Source organism: Chroicocephalus ridibundus, chromosome Z (genome assembly GCF_963924245.1).
Source record: "Chroicocephalus ridibundus chromosome Z, bChrRid1.1, whole genome shotgun sequence".
Lineage (NCBI taxonomy): Eukaryota > Metazoa > Chordata > Aves > Charadriiformes > Laridae > Chroicocephalus > Chroicocephalus ridibundus.
This window is the reverse complement of record NC_086316.1, coordinates 48,381,760-48,400,483: the sequence shown is the minus strand read 5'-3', so window position 1 is coordinate 48,400,483 and position 18,724 is coordinate 48,381,760. Positions and strand designations below refer to the sequence as shown.

Genomic DNA, 18,724 nt, shown 5'->3' with positions numbered 1-18,724 from the left:
TTCTGAAAGATGCCTGTTGCTGTAAATCAGTTTCTACAATTGTGATACAAGCAGCCACCCAAACAAATTTGTGAGACACTCAGCTGCAAAGCTGCTACAGCAAAAACAACTTCGGAAGGTAATTGCAATGTAATGTGTACGTAGAAACCACTCTGCTCCACATCCACAGGATACATAGAAAGTTTGTCCCCTTTCACCCTTGATATATCCCCTGTCACCAAGCACTGAGAGTAACTTCAGGAGACTCTTCTGACAACTCCTGAATTCAAGAAGCTCCTGTGATAACAGCCTAGCAGTTGCAGTGCTGTTCTGCACTGCCTAAGAAAGTGTTTAAAAATATATCTCTGCCCACATTTAAAACAGAAGAGACGTCTGCAAAACTGAGGACATTTTCTCTGAAGATTAACAGTCTTTGCTCCATTTTGCAAACTGTATCAGATCAGGAAAACACTGTTCGCCAGACAGCTCCAGCTAGATCAGGCTGCTCAGGCCCCATACAGTTCAGTTTTGAGCATCTCCAAGGACAGAAAGTCTACAGACTCTCCAGACAACCTGTTCCTGTGCTTAAACACCCTTACCATAACTTGTTTCCATTACTCTTATCCTGACAGTCTGCATCTCTGAAAAACCTCTGGCTTCGTCTCCTCTTTACCTCACTTTTAGGTACAGAAAGCCAGAAACGGATTTCCCCTCCACCTTCCCTTCCTTTGGTTGAACAAACCCAGCTCTCTCTTGCATGTCATGTGCAAAACTCCCTGACCAGTTCAGTGGCCTCCACCACACTCACTCCAGCATGTCCACATGCTTGTTTGGGGAGCCCAGAACTGGATGCAGCACTCAGATGTGGTCTTATGAATAGAGGGGAATAGAGGGTCACTTCCCTTGACCCTTGCTGGCTATAGTCCTAACGCAGTGCAGGATGCAGCTGTCCCTCTTTGCTGAAAGAGCATACTGCTGCCTCATGTTCAACCTTGCTGTTCACCACCAACTCCAGTGTCCACCACTACTTCTAGTATTGAGAGTAAAATAGCAAATGGGAAGTCAAGAAATGTTTTAATGTTTTTATAAATGATCTGGATGCAGGAGCCAAATGTTCATTAAGTAAGCTTGCTGATGATATTAAACTAGGAGGAGCTGTGGACTCCCTCAAGGGTAGAGAGGCCTTACAGAGGGATATGGACAGACTACAGAGCTGGGCAGCCACCAACCATATGAAATTTAACAAGAGCGAGTGCAGGATTTTCCAGCTGGGAAGGGGTAATCCTGGTTACACATACAAATTAGGGGATGAAAGGCTGGAGAGCAGCCCCACAGAAAGACATCTGGGGGTTTGGCGACAAGTTAAATATGAGTCAACTGTGTGCCATGGCAGCCAAAAGGGCCAACGGTGTCCTGGGGTGCCTCAAGCACAGCATTGCTAGCTGGTTGAAGGAGGTGACTGTCCTATTCTACACTGCACTGATGTGGCCCTACCTCAGGTACTGTATGCAGTTTTGGGTGCCTCAATATAAGAAGGACATCACACTATTAAAGCATGTCCAGAGAAGGGCGACCAAGATGGTGAAAGCCCTTGAGGGCAAGACTTAGGAGGAGCTGCTGAGCTCTCTTGGTTTGCTCAGCTTGGAGAAGAGAAGGATGAGGGGTGACCTCATCACAGTCTACAACTTCCTCAAGGGGGGCAGCAGAGTGGGAGGTGCAGATCTCCTCTCTCTGGTGGAAATGGAATGAAGCTGTGACAGGGGAAGTTCAGATTGGATATTAGGAAAACGTTCTTCACTGAGAGTGCAGTCAGTCACTGGAACAGGCTCCCCAGGGAAGTAGTCATGGCACCAAGTCAGTCCGAGTTTAAGGAGTGTCTGAGTGACACTCTTAGTTATATGGTTTAGTTTTGGGTAGTTCTGCAAGGAGCAGGGAGCTCGATTCAAGAAGCCTTACGGGTCCTTTCCAACTCGAGATATTCTATGATTCTAAGTATCCATGGATGAGATAACTAATTTTAGCTCAGATCTGGGACTAGTACTCTGCTATCTCCAAAATGAGATCAGGAAGCAGACAACAAACAGCAGCTAGAGAAAGGATTGACTTGATTAGATAAACTTTCTGCAACACACTGGTATTAGTAATATGACATTCTAAAATGTATTTGTATTTTATCCTGTGCATGAAGTTCAAAGACATTCAGTTAATGTTAACTTTTCTGGTTTTATCTGCTTTATTTCACTTGTAACATTTTTTCAATATTTCTATTGCTAACCTACTTCAGTTTTTTTTATTTTTAAATAACCCACTTTTATCAATGGAATTTGGAAAAAATCTAGTACAAGCAGAGATCTACTGATATGTATGTAATCCAAACAAGTGGGATATAATCATAATTGCTGCTTTAAGCATAATGTGTTTGAGCATTTATGTATTCACAGAGTATTCAGATCACATATCAACTACCTGAATTAATTATGGGTATCTCATTCCTTACTGAATTCTTTCCTTTTTACACTGAAACAAGTGTAATATGTTACGTTGCCTGCGGCCTCCCAGTGAAAAGTTGAAAGCCCCCACAGCAGGAAGCAAGTGTTTTAATGGCAGATAATTTGAGTATCTGAGGAAGACCTCAAAATTCAGGGTCATAGCTATTACATCATGGAAGCACAGAACAGGAAATCCAGAAAGAGCTAAAATTTTAATGGAGAGGTTTTGATACAGACCTATTATAAGTCCCTCATCTTAGCGATTTTGAGTTCTCCTGCTTCAGGAAACTAGACAATAGGTTGTTACAGTTGTATTGGGACTGTTATTTCCAGGGAATGATGCCTCAGCGGTTTCTGAAAAATCAATTCAGGGCCAAGGGATATTAATCCTGAGCACACAAAAACAAGGCATTAAAAAGCAACTTTGAGGATGTTAATGCTAGTTTTATTCATGATGATACATAATAGGTGCTTCCAAACTGGCATTTTTCATCTGCAAGAGACCTTTTTCTAGACTACACGTATACATCCAGTGCATGCAATAGCATTTTGGCATGAGGAAGAAATGCTACGGGAGAAGAGACGTATGCCAGCTTAGTTCAGGTGGTGTTGCAGTATTAGCCTTGCTTTGGCTAAGACCAAGGAATAGAATGTGTCCCACAACTGGGGTCCAACTGCCACATCAACCAAGCTTAAACCACCGTTGGGGAGAAATCCTTCCTGACATGAAGTGAACTCAGCATTTCAATGAGCATTTACTAACACTAAGAGCAGAATTAGGGTTGGGATGACTGACAAAGAATCTAGTTATCCAGGCTGGAAGCAATGTCATATTAAGTGACCACATTGATACTGAAATAAAGCGTATTCCACAAAACAACTTAAGTAGAATACTACACTATGCAATTCCAGCGTACTAGGAGCAAACACTGTAATAAAATGTCATTTTGTGTTGCATCGATGCAAACAAGGGCTAGGCTTGCCATGGATAGTGAGCATATCCTCATTGCTGAAAGAAAATGAAAAAGCATTTTTTTCCTCTATGCTATGCCATTAATCAATTTAACTAAAAAATGTTCCACACATTTCCCTGCAGCTACTCATATTTGTTTAAACATATTAAGTCCTTTGCTTCAGCTTTTTGCCCTCCTCATTTACTTTAAGGGGAGAGTAAACTTGGGATTTGATACGGAAGAATATTTGCAGCATTAGTTATGCACACAACTATTTGCAGCAGAGATACTTAAACATATGCCCGGTCTTGAATCAAAATAACTTAATGTACATTATACATATCATGGACTATTGCAGTATGTCTGCTTCAAACTTCAAGCTCTGCTGCCTGGCAAATAAGGGTCACCCCCCAAAAAAATCAGTGAAATTGTTTCCATTGATTCAATTTGATTTCAGAGGAGTCCTAAATAAATGAATGAAAACTATCTGTGCTAACACTTTTCATGGCACTGAGATCTTAAATTTGTCAGATAATTTGATGCAAATCATTTGTTAAGTTTCAGTACTTAAAGACTTCCTATCATAGTCACATCCCTGGGAGACTGCAATAGTAGGTGAACAAGTAGTTCTTCACATTTGTTCTAACTCTATAGACATTCATTTTATCACGGGATGTTTTAGTAATGCTTGAGAATTTTTGAACATTAAATAAAACTGGAAATCTGTACTACTTAGGAAAAAACCTCATACTTGGATGTTAGTAACAGTAGTCCTCAGTTTCTAAGGGAAAGCAATCCTCTGAACAATTTGCTATTCCCAACTTGAATAAGCTAAAGCTCCCACAGTTACCATTAATAAGAAATCGCACAGGATATTTCCAGCTTGATAGATCAGATCTTTATCTTTAAATTATTCTTAAATAATCACACGTATCAAGATAAAATAACCTGATCCCATTTAATTTCCCCACAGGATATATCTGAAAACCTTTTTTGTTGTGGCCCCCCAAGTTTGTGTCAGAAGGACCAAAATCACCTTTTTATTCCAGAGAAATGCACATAAACATTAAATTTCCTCATTTGTATGTAATAAAGATAGCACATCTGCTTGAATTTTAGTGCCTTAATAAGTACTGTGATGCTGATTGTCCCCCACATTGAGTTTTAAAATTTCTTGGCTAATGCAACCATTAAAAAGCACTGGTTTTATTACCATGCAAAGAAACGAAAAGAATGTTTCCACTGTGCAAATAGAAAGCAATTGTGTCCCCCAAGGCCTTCGCTGAAGACTGATAGTTGTTAGTCACCTCACATTCTTGTAAAGTCAGTTAAATCAGGAAGACTCTTAGGCAATTTAACAGAGTCTCCTCTTCAGGAGACAGAAATGAAGGAGAGTTGTGATATCGTCTGCTTTCTTATCAACCTTTCCCCAGCTTATAGAGCTAGGATTAGCATGGAAGATTGAGCAGGAGTTCCTCATGTCCCTCCTGGCCTTTCCAGTGAGACACCTGAAGACTAGAGAAAAAGAGAAAAGAGCAAGTAGCAAGGGAATCTCAGTCTAACTTCTGTGGAGGAAATAGATGAATAAATACTCTATGTTGGAGGACGACAAAGAGCCATATGTCATGAGCGGATCTATTAAACTAGCCAGTTTCCAAACAAAGCACAAGAATTTTTAAGCACAAAAGATTGCTACATTTGTCCCCTCTGCTCATAGTGGGCAAAACAAGAAATCATAGACTTTAAGCGCAGCAAGAAAGAAGCAGGCAGACACCACAGAAAAATATTTCTGATGGCATAGGTAAGGTCACTGTAAAGATTGCCTATGAAGGTTATGGCTTAGACAAACACCTTGTTGCGGTTTGGACTGGTCTGGTTCTGTTTTGCCTCAAATCAGGACATCCCTGTAAGAATTATGCATATTGAATAGTTCTGCTAGTGGCAGGATACAGTAAGCAACTTTTGGGGACCTCTTTTCATGATGTATCCCAATTTATGCTGTTCTCACAGAAGAAAGTAAGTGTAGGACCTCTAAAAAATTGTCATCAAATTCTTTTTTAAGACTAAGTTGGATATGAACTGAATAATTTGAAAAAGTATTTGACTCCCAAGCAATATTACTTTGCAACTAGATATATCAAAGACAATACAAAATTACAGCCATCACATCCAAAAAAAATGAAAGGGATCCCTTTAACTATTGCTGTGCTTGTCTTAGTGAGCATTTCGGGCAACGTTGATGCCGGATCTACCCACCCTTCAGGGAGAAGGAGTTGACTTCTTCCTTGGATGTCTCAGTCATTGGACCGCATGTAGCAAATTACTTGTTATTGTCATTGCCACCACAACCTGGCACTACTATTGGTTCTGTGACTACAGGATAAGCAGCTAAATGTCAGAAAACTGCTTTGAGTGTTGCATTTCAGGAAAAGGGCCAGTGAGGAGGTGGGCAGAAATGTAGGGTAAAAAAAACTGCGAAAAGCAGTAGTATTGTGGCTAGGTTGTGCAGATCTTCACAGTTTTAATGTGGTAACACAGAATTTGCAGCCAGAAAAAAAAAATCCTGTTCATCAAATACAGCCTCCTGCCTAAGGCACCACCTAGTAATGTGAAGTACTGAACGCAAAAGCTGAACAAGAATGTATTTGGAAAATGCCTTCTGTGATTCAGAAAACCTGGAAAATTCTACATGCAATCATAGAAAAGTCAGTCTGGAAGGTCCTTGGTGTATCCTGCAATTAGTTCATCCAGCTGTAGCCAGCTGTAGTTCTGGTCTTTCTTTCTGGCTGTATGCAAAGATGCACGTCGAGCAATCGCACTGAGAAACTGAGGTGTGATATTGCATTACAACAGACCCGGCAGCAACATAACATGCCAATTCACAAAGTTCAAAAAATGGCATCCTTCCATAACAAAACAATGCAGTGCATCCTCCCTAAATTCTTAATTATGTTGGCTCAGTAAGTTACTACATCTGCCCTCTGGATCTACCAACAACAGGTGAAAGGCAATAAAAAGACAGTGTTTTCACTCAGTCACCTTCTCACTAATGTAAAATCAGTCTGATGATTGTTTTAATTACGTTATAAGAATCCTGACATTTTCTGCAGTAACTTCCTTGACACTGTTAAAAGCACTTTGTCAGACTGTTTCATGTCAACGTATTATTGGGGGGGGGGGGGATGAAAGATATTTTCGATGAAGTGATTTTATTTCATGCTTTATTACCAGCTTTGACATAAATTTCCAGAGAGCCTCAAGGGCATCTCTTTTTGCACTGTAGCATAGTCTTGTTAGAAATTCAGGTGGAATAAAACCACTCAGCTTCAGTTTATGGTCTCGTGCCCTGAGTTTTTCACACGTCACCCTTTCAAACATAAGGAACAGTATCGCAGATCAACATTAGATTCTTATGCTGTTAATACAGCACTCCACCAACACATTAGGCAGCATTGTATTTGTAGCCTCTTGCTTGTATGACTTAGGTACTTAGTAGCATTTTCAATTATTTCTAAAACAATAGCACCTGCTCAGAACCAGCCTTTTTTTTTTTTTCTATTGTGTTAACATATATCAAAAATGCTACTTTTTAAAAAATTTACTTTCTCTGGAAACAAGACCATAAAGCATCTCTCACGCAGTCACAAATTAGGAAACTTGCATTCACTCTCTGATAAGCAAGTTTATTGCAGTGTTTCATATATTATCAATTCTTGCAAAGGCCAGTGGGAATGAGGCCACTTGCCACCTGCTGTAAGTATTCAAATCTGAAGAGACTGAGCCTCATGGGAAGCAGAGATCATTTATGAGCCAAGTCCTTCTGCGTGCCGGAAACACAGACAACCCTGGATGACTTCTCTGATACCTCATCTTCATCACTGAAAGTCAAAACCGTTTTTCCCTGTACATGAGATTAGTAGACTACAGCCTACTCCTTCAAAATGGCACTGATGCATCTACCTCTTTTACATGTAGGCTATCCCATAGAAACATGACTTCTACTACTAGGCTTTTTGTTTCGATCTCTCCCTTTCTTTTGTCTTAATTGGGATAATATTTCTTGTTGTGGAAACTGATTTGCTGCTACATCACTTCCAAGTCAGTGGTCATCAACCTGAGTCATATTCATGGAAAAGATTCAGTCAATAAGGCAAACTGATAACAAGCTCTGATTCACCTAAGATCACATAAAAATATATGCTGCACTAAAGAATTAACCACACAAAGTGATTATGTCTGTATATAAAAAAGGAAAAATCATTATCAGCTTCCACATCTCCTTCCCTTTCTGACAAAATGAACTGACGTAATCTGTCAGAAACTCCTTACATGCAAACATGCCCAATTGCCACGTGAGAAGGATCAGCTCATTTCACCTTTGGTGAGAAGCATGACTTCAAGAAATAAGAAGCTTTGGGGAATGTGCAGCCCCCAAAAGGCATATGATCAGTTCTTCAGCCCCAGCTGTAAAATGTCTTCACGACACTGCCATTACTTGGTTGTAAAAGGTGAAGTCCTAGAGGTGCAGTTAACAGCTGAGCAGCACTAATGCAAGCACGCCTGTGCAAAGGTGCCGTGAAGCGACTTTGCAACACCCACTGCTCCCCTGATTTGGGGTGTTAAATGAACTTCTTGACGCGAAAGCAGGAGACTGCAAAGACATAACAATGCCCTAGCCAGGCCTTTTTCCTGCCATCGTTAAATGATGAAACTGATAGCACAGGAGTGGAACACGCAACAGAAAGCAGAATTTTTATCTTTGCTGATAACATGGCTTTTGGGTTTCTAAGGACAAAAAATGCACCCTAGAAAACACGTGAACTACAGTCGAAAACATGCAACATCTATTACAACTGTAATAGGTATAACTACGATCTCTCTGGCAGGAAAACAGAAGTTTGCTTATCAAATAATTTCTTTCTGAACGGAATTTACATGCACTCTTAAAACTCATCTATCTTTCATACCGTTTACAGAATCCCACCACACCAAGAGGCATGACTAGTTTTTCTATTAGCGAATTTACAAGAAAATTGTTACATTGACTGATATTTTCTATATGCCTGTGTTTTAAGCAGTCTGATCCTAAGGGCTGAACTGTCATTATTTCCCAGAATGCATCAAATCCTCCTGAAGGAAGCATAGCAGTGGCTCATTTGTTATTACAATTTAAGTCAGTAAGCAGCTGAGTGCAGGCACAGGTAAATCACTACCCTCATTTTACTGTCGGTAATGTGCGTATTACTTTCAGAAACATTTAGTGTGCCAGCTCACTAATGATAACAGTATGCATTAGGATTTGTTCCAAGTATCTCAGCTTTTCAGTCAAGACGTAGTAAACCTGCCCTCTCATTTTGTTGCAGTTTGAAAGGTGGATGGGGTAAATTAACTAAAATAAGAATCACAATCAATACTTAACTATTAAGCAGTGATAAACCAGAAGACCTCACTGCCAACTGGACATCAAAAGACTAGCTAAGAGAAAAAAAATCTACACATTTTGACTGCCTTTGTGTCTAGATTTCTGCTCATTTTCTCATTGATAGTGAATAAAATAGCATAAAATGCTTACATTTCTGTTTATGAAGACTATAACACAATCTAACATTACCATCTCATGACTATGGCACAAAAATCCACTTACAAGTAATTTTAAAAATTATTTATCATAATTATCTTCCCTGAGTTATAGGACTATTCTATCAGTCCAATAATCTTTTTTTTTTCAAATACACATGAGGAATGAAATCAGCTGCAAAAGATATAACTTTCTTCTTTCTTACAGTTCCTTTTTCTCACAGTAGAGGGCTCAGAACCATAAATACTTACTGTTTTATAAAGAACATGTTTCATTCTTCCATCATTCTGGAGAAGCAAATTTTTCATTCAATTTACCAAATCAGATGTTTTTAAAGCTATCCTGAAATAAAGTTGCATTTGGTAATCAAACAGCAATCACATTTTAGCTGCTTTAAGCTGTTGAACAGTGCAGTATTTCACGATCTACCTTAATAAAGTTTGACAAGTGTTGCCCAGTCTTTATTGCTGTAGATACCTTCTTTATGAACATAACCAAACTTGCTGTAGCCAGAGAAATACTGCCCACACTTCTATTTTACATATTTCATCCCAGACAGAATTTCATGTGTACATATTGTCACACTTAAAAGACACTGTGTATCATCCTAATGTACCATTTTTTAGCTTTTTAGTTTTCTCTTGGGTTACCATATGTATTCTTGGTAGGGCAATCAAATAAAAATAATTAACAAAAACAGACTGAGTTTTCCATTTGGTACGAAATTTAGTGTCTGATCTCTTTAAGTTTCCAGCAGTTCCTGGAGCTAGGTTAAGCTGCTGCCCAGGGTAGGTAAATGTTTTTTTGTATTTATTCAGTAGAGCTGAGCTGGCATTTTTACTGAGCCATGTGCTGGGAAAAATTGGCCAAAACATTTTCTCCAGTGTTTCTTCTGATTCAATCTGTTTCCTTTCCTCTGAGCCTTCCAAAGTTCCTGCCTTCCAAGTCTACTTACTGACATGCAATTCAAATTCATTATAAAAAAAATGTAGGACTCTTATTAAGAAAAAATCATCTGGGTAATTTGTTGCTTTCCAAATTTTTAATACTGCACTTCTATGCATGCACATCTTTAAATCTGTGGTGTTAAGTTTACTGCACATTACAGATCTTTTGTTGTACAGTCATCTGTCTACTCTTGGTTTAGGTTCTTTGGGTTTTTTAAGTGTATTGCTTATTTCTTGACCCCATGGCATGTATCATATCTGTCCCAAGCCGAAGCGCAACATCTGCGGTCTATCCCAGGGCACAGGGTCCTCTGAGTGAAGTCTTTAGTATGATGTCATTCATTAATTTTCTTTAGAGCATACAACATTGTTCTAAAATGTCTGTTTTCTCTAATTTTCTGCCATTTGGACTTGGCTTCCTTTCTTGGGAGGCAACCTCTTCTTCTGACATGTGGAGGCTCGTAAACTCTCTTACACCATAAAGCAAACAGAAATGTGACTACCAGAGCTTTCTGCAACTGCAACATACACAATGGCACAAAGTGGATCAGGACTGCCTGCCAGTAATATTAACCCTTCCTTAAAAGAAATGAAAAAGTATCAAGGTAACAAGACCTTGGCCAAACACACAAAGAAACAAGCTTCAGCGCTCAGGTGGAGAAACAGAAGCTGGAAAAGTCACTGCTGGAAAGCCATCTCTGGGAACTAACCTGACTGCCTCAGGAGAGAATGACAGTTCCCTCTGCACAAAGCTGGCCTCTCTGCACATATGCTCAAGGCACTTCTTAATCCTCTTACTTCAGACGGGAAGGCATTAGACAGTACGTTAGCGTGTGTTTAAGCATATTGAAACAACTACAAAAAGTACCAGGATGGAAATGTGCTACAGAAAATATTTATTTGGGGAAAAAATGGAAGCAGTGAAGGATGAGCTGATGACACAAATCATAAAAATGTTCTCCAATAATTTGTTTCAATCTGTACTTCAAATACAGCTCCTAAATGGTCTGTGTGCCTGTCAGAAAATGAAAAACTGAGAAAATGGGATTATAAAACCATACCTAAACATGAGGGTATTAGTGAAGAGGGTTAGAACAGGAACACACGCCCGGAAGAAAAGCACAGGGAGCAAAGCCGGACAGCATCTGCAAATGATCCTAGTTTATCTGAATCAAATGAGGCCACTGTGGCCAGAGCCATATCAAATGTCAGTCCAGGCAACTGAGCACCGCACACTGTTTCAACGGAACACAATAAGAGCACAGCCTACCTGTGGAGTAACACCTTTTATTATTTATTTAAAACCAATCATTTCAAGACAATTCTATAGATTTGTTAGTGAGTCATACAAAGCCAGAGGCCTCCGTGCAAGTCCTAGATTCTAGTGTTTATTTAGATCCATCAGTGTGAAAGGATTGATGCTACACTTAAAATTATATCCACAGGATAAGAACTTTAAACTTCTCATTAGGAAGTCACGGAATTAATTGAAAATTTTGTGCTGTTTATTACCACGGTCCAGGTCATGCCACAGTGATTTGTTTGAGTGTAAAACAGGAAAACTCTGCTATCTCTCATTCTTACAAGTTCAGGCAAAGGTGTATCCTTGAACTGAATGATGTCATTTAGTTGTTTTGTTCTGGTAGACTAAAATAAAGCATGGAAACGACAAAGAAATGACAGTATTTTATTTTCTCTTAATAAATTTACAGTGTACATTGAAATAGAGTTTGGCAACCATAGATAAAGCAGATAATAATAAAAATGTGCCATTACATATCAGTTTTGGCAAAGTTTATTCTGTTATTGAGGGCATTCTCTGCAGAGAAAGGCTGTATAAAAAAGGGTCTACAGGATGTCCACTGAGAAACAATATTGCATTAGCCCTTAAAACCACTTAATCCTTTGGAAACTGGGCAATTAAAAAATTAGCTTAGATTATTGCACTTGCCTTCCCAATGTCTGTGGATTTACAGGAGCACCTTGCATTTAGAAAAAAAAAAAAAAAAAAGTTTTGTCTTTTTTTTGGAGAAAGACACAAATGAGAAAAGAATACAGACACCCTTCTGATGAATGAATTTTTATACATAAAAATTTTCAAATACCCTGAGGAAAAGCAGGAAAGTATTTATACTGCTCATCTGGTAATTTAATACTGCTGTTATCACACTCTTTCCTTAACAGCTCCTCATGATGGGAGAAGTCCTTCAAGTTGACTATAGTATCTCTTGGGGAATTAGGACAATAGGGCCCTGCTCTTACGTGCCTCGCTGTCTTTGAACAGGTTAAACAATAAAAGACAAAGATAAGAAGTATATATTGGAAGCAAAATTTTTAAGCTGACTGGGAGCCTTGAAGATGCTGATATATGTATCTCCATCTCCCGTCAACCAGCTTTGCGCATCAGCTCAGGAAGGTGCCGGAGTCCCACCTCCTTTGCTGTGGTCTCTCCCACCCCTCCGTGCAGAGGTTGCTTATCCCTCTTTATTCGCCATGCTCTTGTTAACTCTGCAGGGTCCGCTCCCTATCTGGCCCTAAAAGGTTACAGCTGTGGCTTCAGAAAATAATTTTTAGTGAGCTCTTTTAATAATTAATTGCAACATTCACCCTTAAAACGTGCAATGAAGAGAAACCATACACAGGGGGCAACATTTGTCTGCCAAAAAAGAAATATTGCAGACCTTTTTTTTTTTTTTCTTCTTTCCTGATACTGAGAATAATAATAAAATTCCCCACATCTGTGTTCTCACACCTCAGGAAAATCATGTTTTCCTAAATGTATCTGACTTGTAGAGTATGGATATTGTAATGTGTGCTTCTGCGGTAGGGGGTAAGGGGGGAAGCCTTTCCAAGAGAATCAACACCATTTTTCTGATTTGTTCTGTGTTAGTTATATTTTGATTTTTCAGCAATCCAAGTTTTCTCTTTCTTCTGTTCTTTGGAGCTGCTCACAATTTACCTCCCAGCAGCCATACATCTGGTTTGTAAGCAAAAATATTTTTCAAGGGTAGCCCTTTCCTGTCAGGATGTGACAAATACCTGTTATGATACACAGTATGGTCACTTGTGTATCACATATACAACAACTGTATGTGCAATATATGTCTGCTAAGCCCACACTACTGTTCAAGTATATGTTGCATTAGTAAGGACTGACCTAATTTCAAAGCTACCCACACAAAATCAAATGGTTATATCAAACATTACCTTCTAATACAGTGTTAGAGTAGCCATGTTTTACCTGGCTGCATATTAATTTCAAAGCCAAACTATCAAGTACTGAGATGAACTGAGATCATTAGTGTCATTAATCTAACATTTTATAACATGTATTACAGGTGCAGAAGCCTAAAGGGACCCGACTATATTGTTTAAGTTTTCATTGTACCATCCAATTAATGAAGAAGTTCCAAGAACAAAGAAGACTTTCCAGTTTAACGTAACATTTTTTTCTTCAAAAAGTTGATTCAATGTATTTTGATTTCCAGTTACAAATGCCTCTAAACCAGCTTCAGTGGGACACGCAGTAGTAGTACTTCGTGTGCTGAGATTAAGAGCCTTCCACTGTTTACAATCCCTACTAATTTTTTCAAATAATTAATAATTGCCTCCCAGGAAAGCACATTTAAAACACCTTTAAAAACACAGTCAAAACTGTGCCACTTGGTTTAAACAAACAAACAAAAAAAAACCACCATCAGAAAGTTTCACTGAAGCTGTTTGCATTGCCAGCCTTTAACTGATGCTGTTCCAATGTACAGCTTTCAGCAAACCAAGATAATCTTTGTCCACTCACACACTGTTCCACTGACAAATTGTTCTGAGTAGTAGCGGACCTTCGGGTATTTCCTAGGGACTAGATAAGCCCACAGAACACATAGCAGAGGGCCGCTCACAAAGGAACACACCTTAGTAACAGGCTCCTTTTTCATCCCTAGAAGTTCACGGCTTGATTTTTTTTAAGGCAAGGCAAAGAGAAGCACAGACGATACCCACCATCCCTTCCTCCCTTTGTACCCCTCTCACAGACAGAAAAACGTTCCCCAGGTGGGTCGGGGCACACCATCTCAGCATCTTCAGGTACTCGGCAAGGGGCGTTAAAGCCAGCAGGGAGGCTAATTAACAGCAAAGTTGTGACTATTTCTGAATTAACTTTCCAGCAACGGCGCCCGCAGCCCTCGGGGCGGATGCTGAGGGGTACCCACCGCCGGCGGCTGCCGCCCCCCACCCCTCCCTTCTCCCCCGCTACCTTCAGGAGTCTGACGGAGGGGAGGAAGGCGGCATGGCACAGCTTCCGGATGGTCCAGTTGAGTGGCCGGGGAGCGTCGGTCTGATTCATGACCCCTCGGCAAGCCCCGCGGGGAGCTCCGCCGCCCACCTGCCAGCGCCGGCCGCCGAGACCGCCCGCCGGGGCGCGGGCATCCCACGCGCGGTGCGCCCGCGCCCGCGGTGCCGCAGGGCAGGGCTGGCCCGGCGCGGGCAGAGGGCTGGGCTGGGCTGGGCGAGCGGCTGCGGCCACCGCCGGTCCTCCTTAAGAAAGCAACCTCCTGCGTGGGAACGGCAGTGCTCATGCATACCAAATGCGGCGGGATGGAGGCGATGGGCCCGCCGCACGGGGCAGGCTGCGCCGCCTGGGCGGAAAGGGGCAGCCCGCATAAAAAAAGAGGCTGCAGAGGAAGATGATGCTGCTGCTGCTCCCGCTCCCGCTCTCTCCCTCCTGCCCTCCTCAGAGAGCTGCCAGGGTAGCCGCTCCCCGGCGAGGGGAGCCATCCGCCGCGCTCCTCCGCTCTCCCCGGGCGACAGGCAGGGCAGAAAGGAGATAATTTAAACAAAGCAAGCGGAGGGGCACTTGCACTTTCTTTCCCAAAGCATTGCGAGGAGAGGGAAACCGGCATGAGGGGAGGGGCCAACGCTCAGACAGCAAAGATTGAGAGGGGGAAAAGAATTAATTCACTCTTGATTTACTGATATAATGGACCTAGAAAGCATAGTTTCATTGATCTGGCATAGTACTGACGTGCTAGCGGCAAGTGGCAGCAGTTAGAAGATGTACGGTAAGATTATGGGTGTTAACGTGCGCATTCTGGCAAAAAAAAAAACCCAAACCAACCCACAATGAACCAACCAAAAACCAAAACCCGAAACAAACCCAAACCAAAAAAAAACCTCCCAAAACCAAAGAAAACCCCACCCAAGTTCAGAATTCAACTCATTTTAATATTAAACCTATATGCAGACTAATTCTTTTAAAGACGTGCAAACACATGAAGCAACGGTGCTGGGGCAATTCAAGTGTAGCAAAGTATGTTTCCATTTGGGGCAACTGAAGTATAGCAAAGCATGTTTCCATTTGGGGCAGTAACTGGCTTTCCCAGCTAATGAAGATACTCTTAATGCCAGATCTCCAGCTACAGGAGAAATACCTTTTCCCCACTATCTTTTTGAGTGGATGAAGATTACATCAGGGAAGAGTCAGAAAGTGCAAAAGCAAACATCTTATAAAGCAATGGGGAATTTTTTATTTTTCCAGTAATGACCAGGTTTTACCCAGATTACGGAGGAAAACAGACACTTCTCAGTAAAGTTTAAATCTCTCATCACTCAGGTTAGAAAATACACATTCAGTTTACTTGGCTAGATTTCACTGATCTGCCATTTTCATGTTTCCTTTTAATCCCCATAGTGCACATATTTTTCTTCTCTATAATTTATTCTTATTATTGCACCTACATTCATCAGCAAAAGCTGAATAATTCTCCAAATGAGGGGAAAGAGATGAAGAGTATTGTTTACAGGAGGCTGTGCTAATCTGCCTGGTTTACATATTACTGTCTGTAATGGTTTGCAGTAGGGTTGCAAATCTGAAACTCTCCAACATGAAACAATACTTCTAGTTTGCTTTTTAAAGTTTAAGGACAGACAACTCTGGGGAGAACAGGCAAACTCAGTACCTCAGTCAATACCATCATATCCTCCAAGGTGAATGGAGGATCCTAAAAACACTGAAGTTATCCCACTAGAGCAAGGTAAGGATTAGTGCTTACACCCCAGTCTTCCTCTCCAAAGGAAGTCTTGTCCTTGCACAGAGACAGATATTCTCCAAAGCCTATATATTGGGGCCCATGGAGAAGGAGCCCATGTGCTTTGAAGTGGAAGCCTGGTGCCTTTATGACTCTTTTGAACATGTGCATACCAGCCAGTTCCTCCTCACTGTACCCTCTCAAAGAACTGTATGAATGTTCTTATTCAACCTCAGTGTAGGACAAAAAATTCTTCTGCCCAGAATATAATGTTCCAGAACATAGTGCAAGGATGACTATGTACCAGAAGAGCTCTCTCACCTGTTCCACCCCACTGTACCTGGAAAAGTTATAAAACTTCAAAGATGCAGAAAGGAGAGCATGGGTTGTCTGTGGAACGCAATGGGTAGAAGACCAGGAGCCATTCCCTTGTGACAAAACGTGTGCAGATGAATTTCTGGTTACGACTGGGCAGCTAGTTTGAATTATACATCTTTAAATGTCTTCTGAATGTGTTTGTTTAATAAAAGGAGTGAAAAAACCTTGCTGTTGATAGTGAAATGGAACCTGAGTAAGTAAATATGATTTTCTGAAACTACATTTCTAAGGCTCCGTTAAAGGGGCAAAATGAAGTCATTAGAAAAAAATAATCCTGACTTTAAATAGCATGCACCTTAAAACATGTGCGGCATGATAACTTTTTTCAGTTATAATGGTAACAACATCTAATGATTAAGCTTTTGGGGTTCACAGTAAAAAAAGGTAAAAGATTCAAACAAATCAGAAACAAGGACTCCCAGCACTCGCAAGACCACTCCCTTCCCTTGTCGCTCACCCGCCAAGCCATGATGATAACTTTTCTTTACCTTTGAAGATCAGGAAAGAGTTTCTTGGGAAGGTACCAGACTCATCATTACCTTGACCCTTTCACATCTGTTTTGCATTAGGTTTCTACCATAAACCAGTATGTTCAGCCTATGTGATACGGATAAAGAAGACAGAGGAACCGCAGCACGCTGCCCTTCTTTTCAATGAGTAGAGTAACAAATCTCTGAGGAGGCTAGAGAGCTGAAGACAATAAAGAAACGTAACAGATAGCTTTAATAAACTAAAAATAGTGAGCCCAATGTATCTTCTAGCTTCCACAGAGCTTCCTGTCTTTGAGATGAGCTCGATCATTGCCTTCTTCTGCAAACAGTACCACAGGGACAAGAGCTGTTATGTGCTGCGGTGTTTAACATGCGCCAATCTTCTTTCACAGGCCTGTTTTCCATGGCCTTGTACCTTGCCTAGTCATTTATATCTGCAGAAAGTGAGTGCAAGAATACTAACTTCCGTCAGTGGCATCAAGGAAGCTCTGATGGACAGGGCATTACCATGACACAGAAGCTTCACTTCCACCACAAAGTCCTTGGGTGCCTTTGGATAGATCATTTATTTAATCCCTGCTTGGCCTTCATTTTAATTCATTTTAACTTTAATGTGTGTCTCTTACCTGGAAGCAATACTGCAGTGATTCTGGGGCTCTTGCGTGTAAATTTGAGAAAAGTCAAGCAAGGAGATTTCTTTGTCTTGGCAGCAGCCTCCACCAATTTTTGGTAAGTGTAAATGGTGAAGGGTTAGAAAGCGAAGAAGCAAATTCTGAAAAGCTTTTTTTTCAGAGGTGCTGACAACAATGGTTAAAAAATATAGTGAAAGATTAGGGAGATCTTGATTTTGGTCTGTTTTGTGGAGATTTTTATCACTTCAGTGAGGAAGTCAGAGTTTGAATTTCTTATTCTATCCTGTTGGAAAAAGCAAGTCCTCAGGTCAGCTGTTCTGCAATCTGAGGCCCATTAGGAGATGCAGAGATGTAGCAATCCCAGTAGGATTTAAGTTCTTATTTTGCTAGAGCTAAAAGACAGAGTTGCCACTTTCATATTAAAACACTTCATCCCTGAAGCATGCCTACTGCACCATCAGTATTCACATCTAGTTCTTTGTCTCTTGCCAAGTAGCACCTTTGGTACCACAGGAAAGCACAGCAAATACAAGATAAATACCATTGCTTCCTGCAGTACAGAGAGAGATTTCTATTCTTCTTAAACCTATTGTTCATGGAAAGCATTTTTAAGAGCACCTCTTTGTAGATTCCTGCTATCTAACTTGATAACAATCCTACACTTAGAAAGCTCTGATACAGTAAACTTTAACACCTCTGGGAATACTACAGAATGAAAAATTGCTGAGAAGCCCATTAACATCCACACCCCTCTCAGCACACCAGGAACGTACAACATTTTCGACCTGAGAGCAAACATTTAACGAAAAAGGTATTATGGACTACAAACCCAGACACTGCTCTCATATCCTGCCCAGTTAACAATTCCCTTATGAAATAAGAGACGCTGTGTAAATGAAAAGCAGAAAGTGCAGGAGAAGGAAACCAGAAAGGTGTATTGGTCAGCACGGTAGAAGGCAACTTCTTCTGTGCAGCCACTGCCTAACTGGGGACAAACACCAGGTGGAGAGTTTTCCCATGGTATCACACCTGTTTTTCCCATGTCCCATCAACAGAAGTGAGAAGAAAGATGCATCCTCTTCACAGTGTGGCTATAGAGCCACTTTGTCAAAGGCTACCTTGCTCTTGGAGCACCTTTCCTGCTTCCCCAAGGGCTTGCGCTGCCCAGTGAGGTAGCAAAAACACCAGAGAAAACAGAGCTACTCTTGGACCCCTTTGCTTGCAGTGCTCATCACGGGAGTACTACAGAGACATGCT

At 40.9% G+C, this 18,724-nt stretch overlaps 1 protein-coding gene across 8 annotated transcripts in view; it reads right to left on the bottom strand.

Annotated features, from left to right (window-relative positions):
* Positions 1-18,724, bottom strand: part of TRPM3 (transient receptor potential cation channel subfamily M member 3) — a 449,063-nt gene that overhangs the window by 267,885 nt on the left and 162,454 nt on the right. For 2 of the 8 annotated variants that reach the window (XM_063319673.1, XM_063319670.1), the window contains exon 1: positions 14,196-14,737. The exons of 4 other annotated variants lie outside the window; for them this stretch is intronic. In XM_063319673.1, coding sequence (XP_063175743.1) covers positions 14,196-14,285 — 90 coding nt within the window. In that variant the 5' untranslated portion in view covers positions 14,286-14,737. Of the gene's footprint in view, positions 1-14,195; positions 14,739-18,724 lie in introns of those variants that run through there. 2 more of the 8 variants (XM_063319669.1, XM_063319674.1) reach the window with 2 other exon arrangements.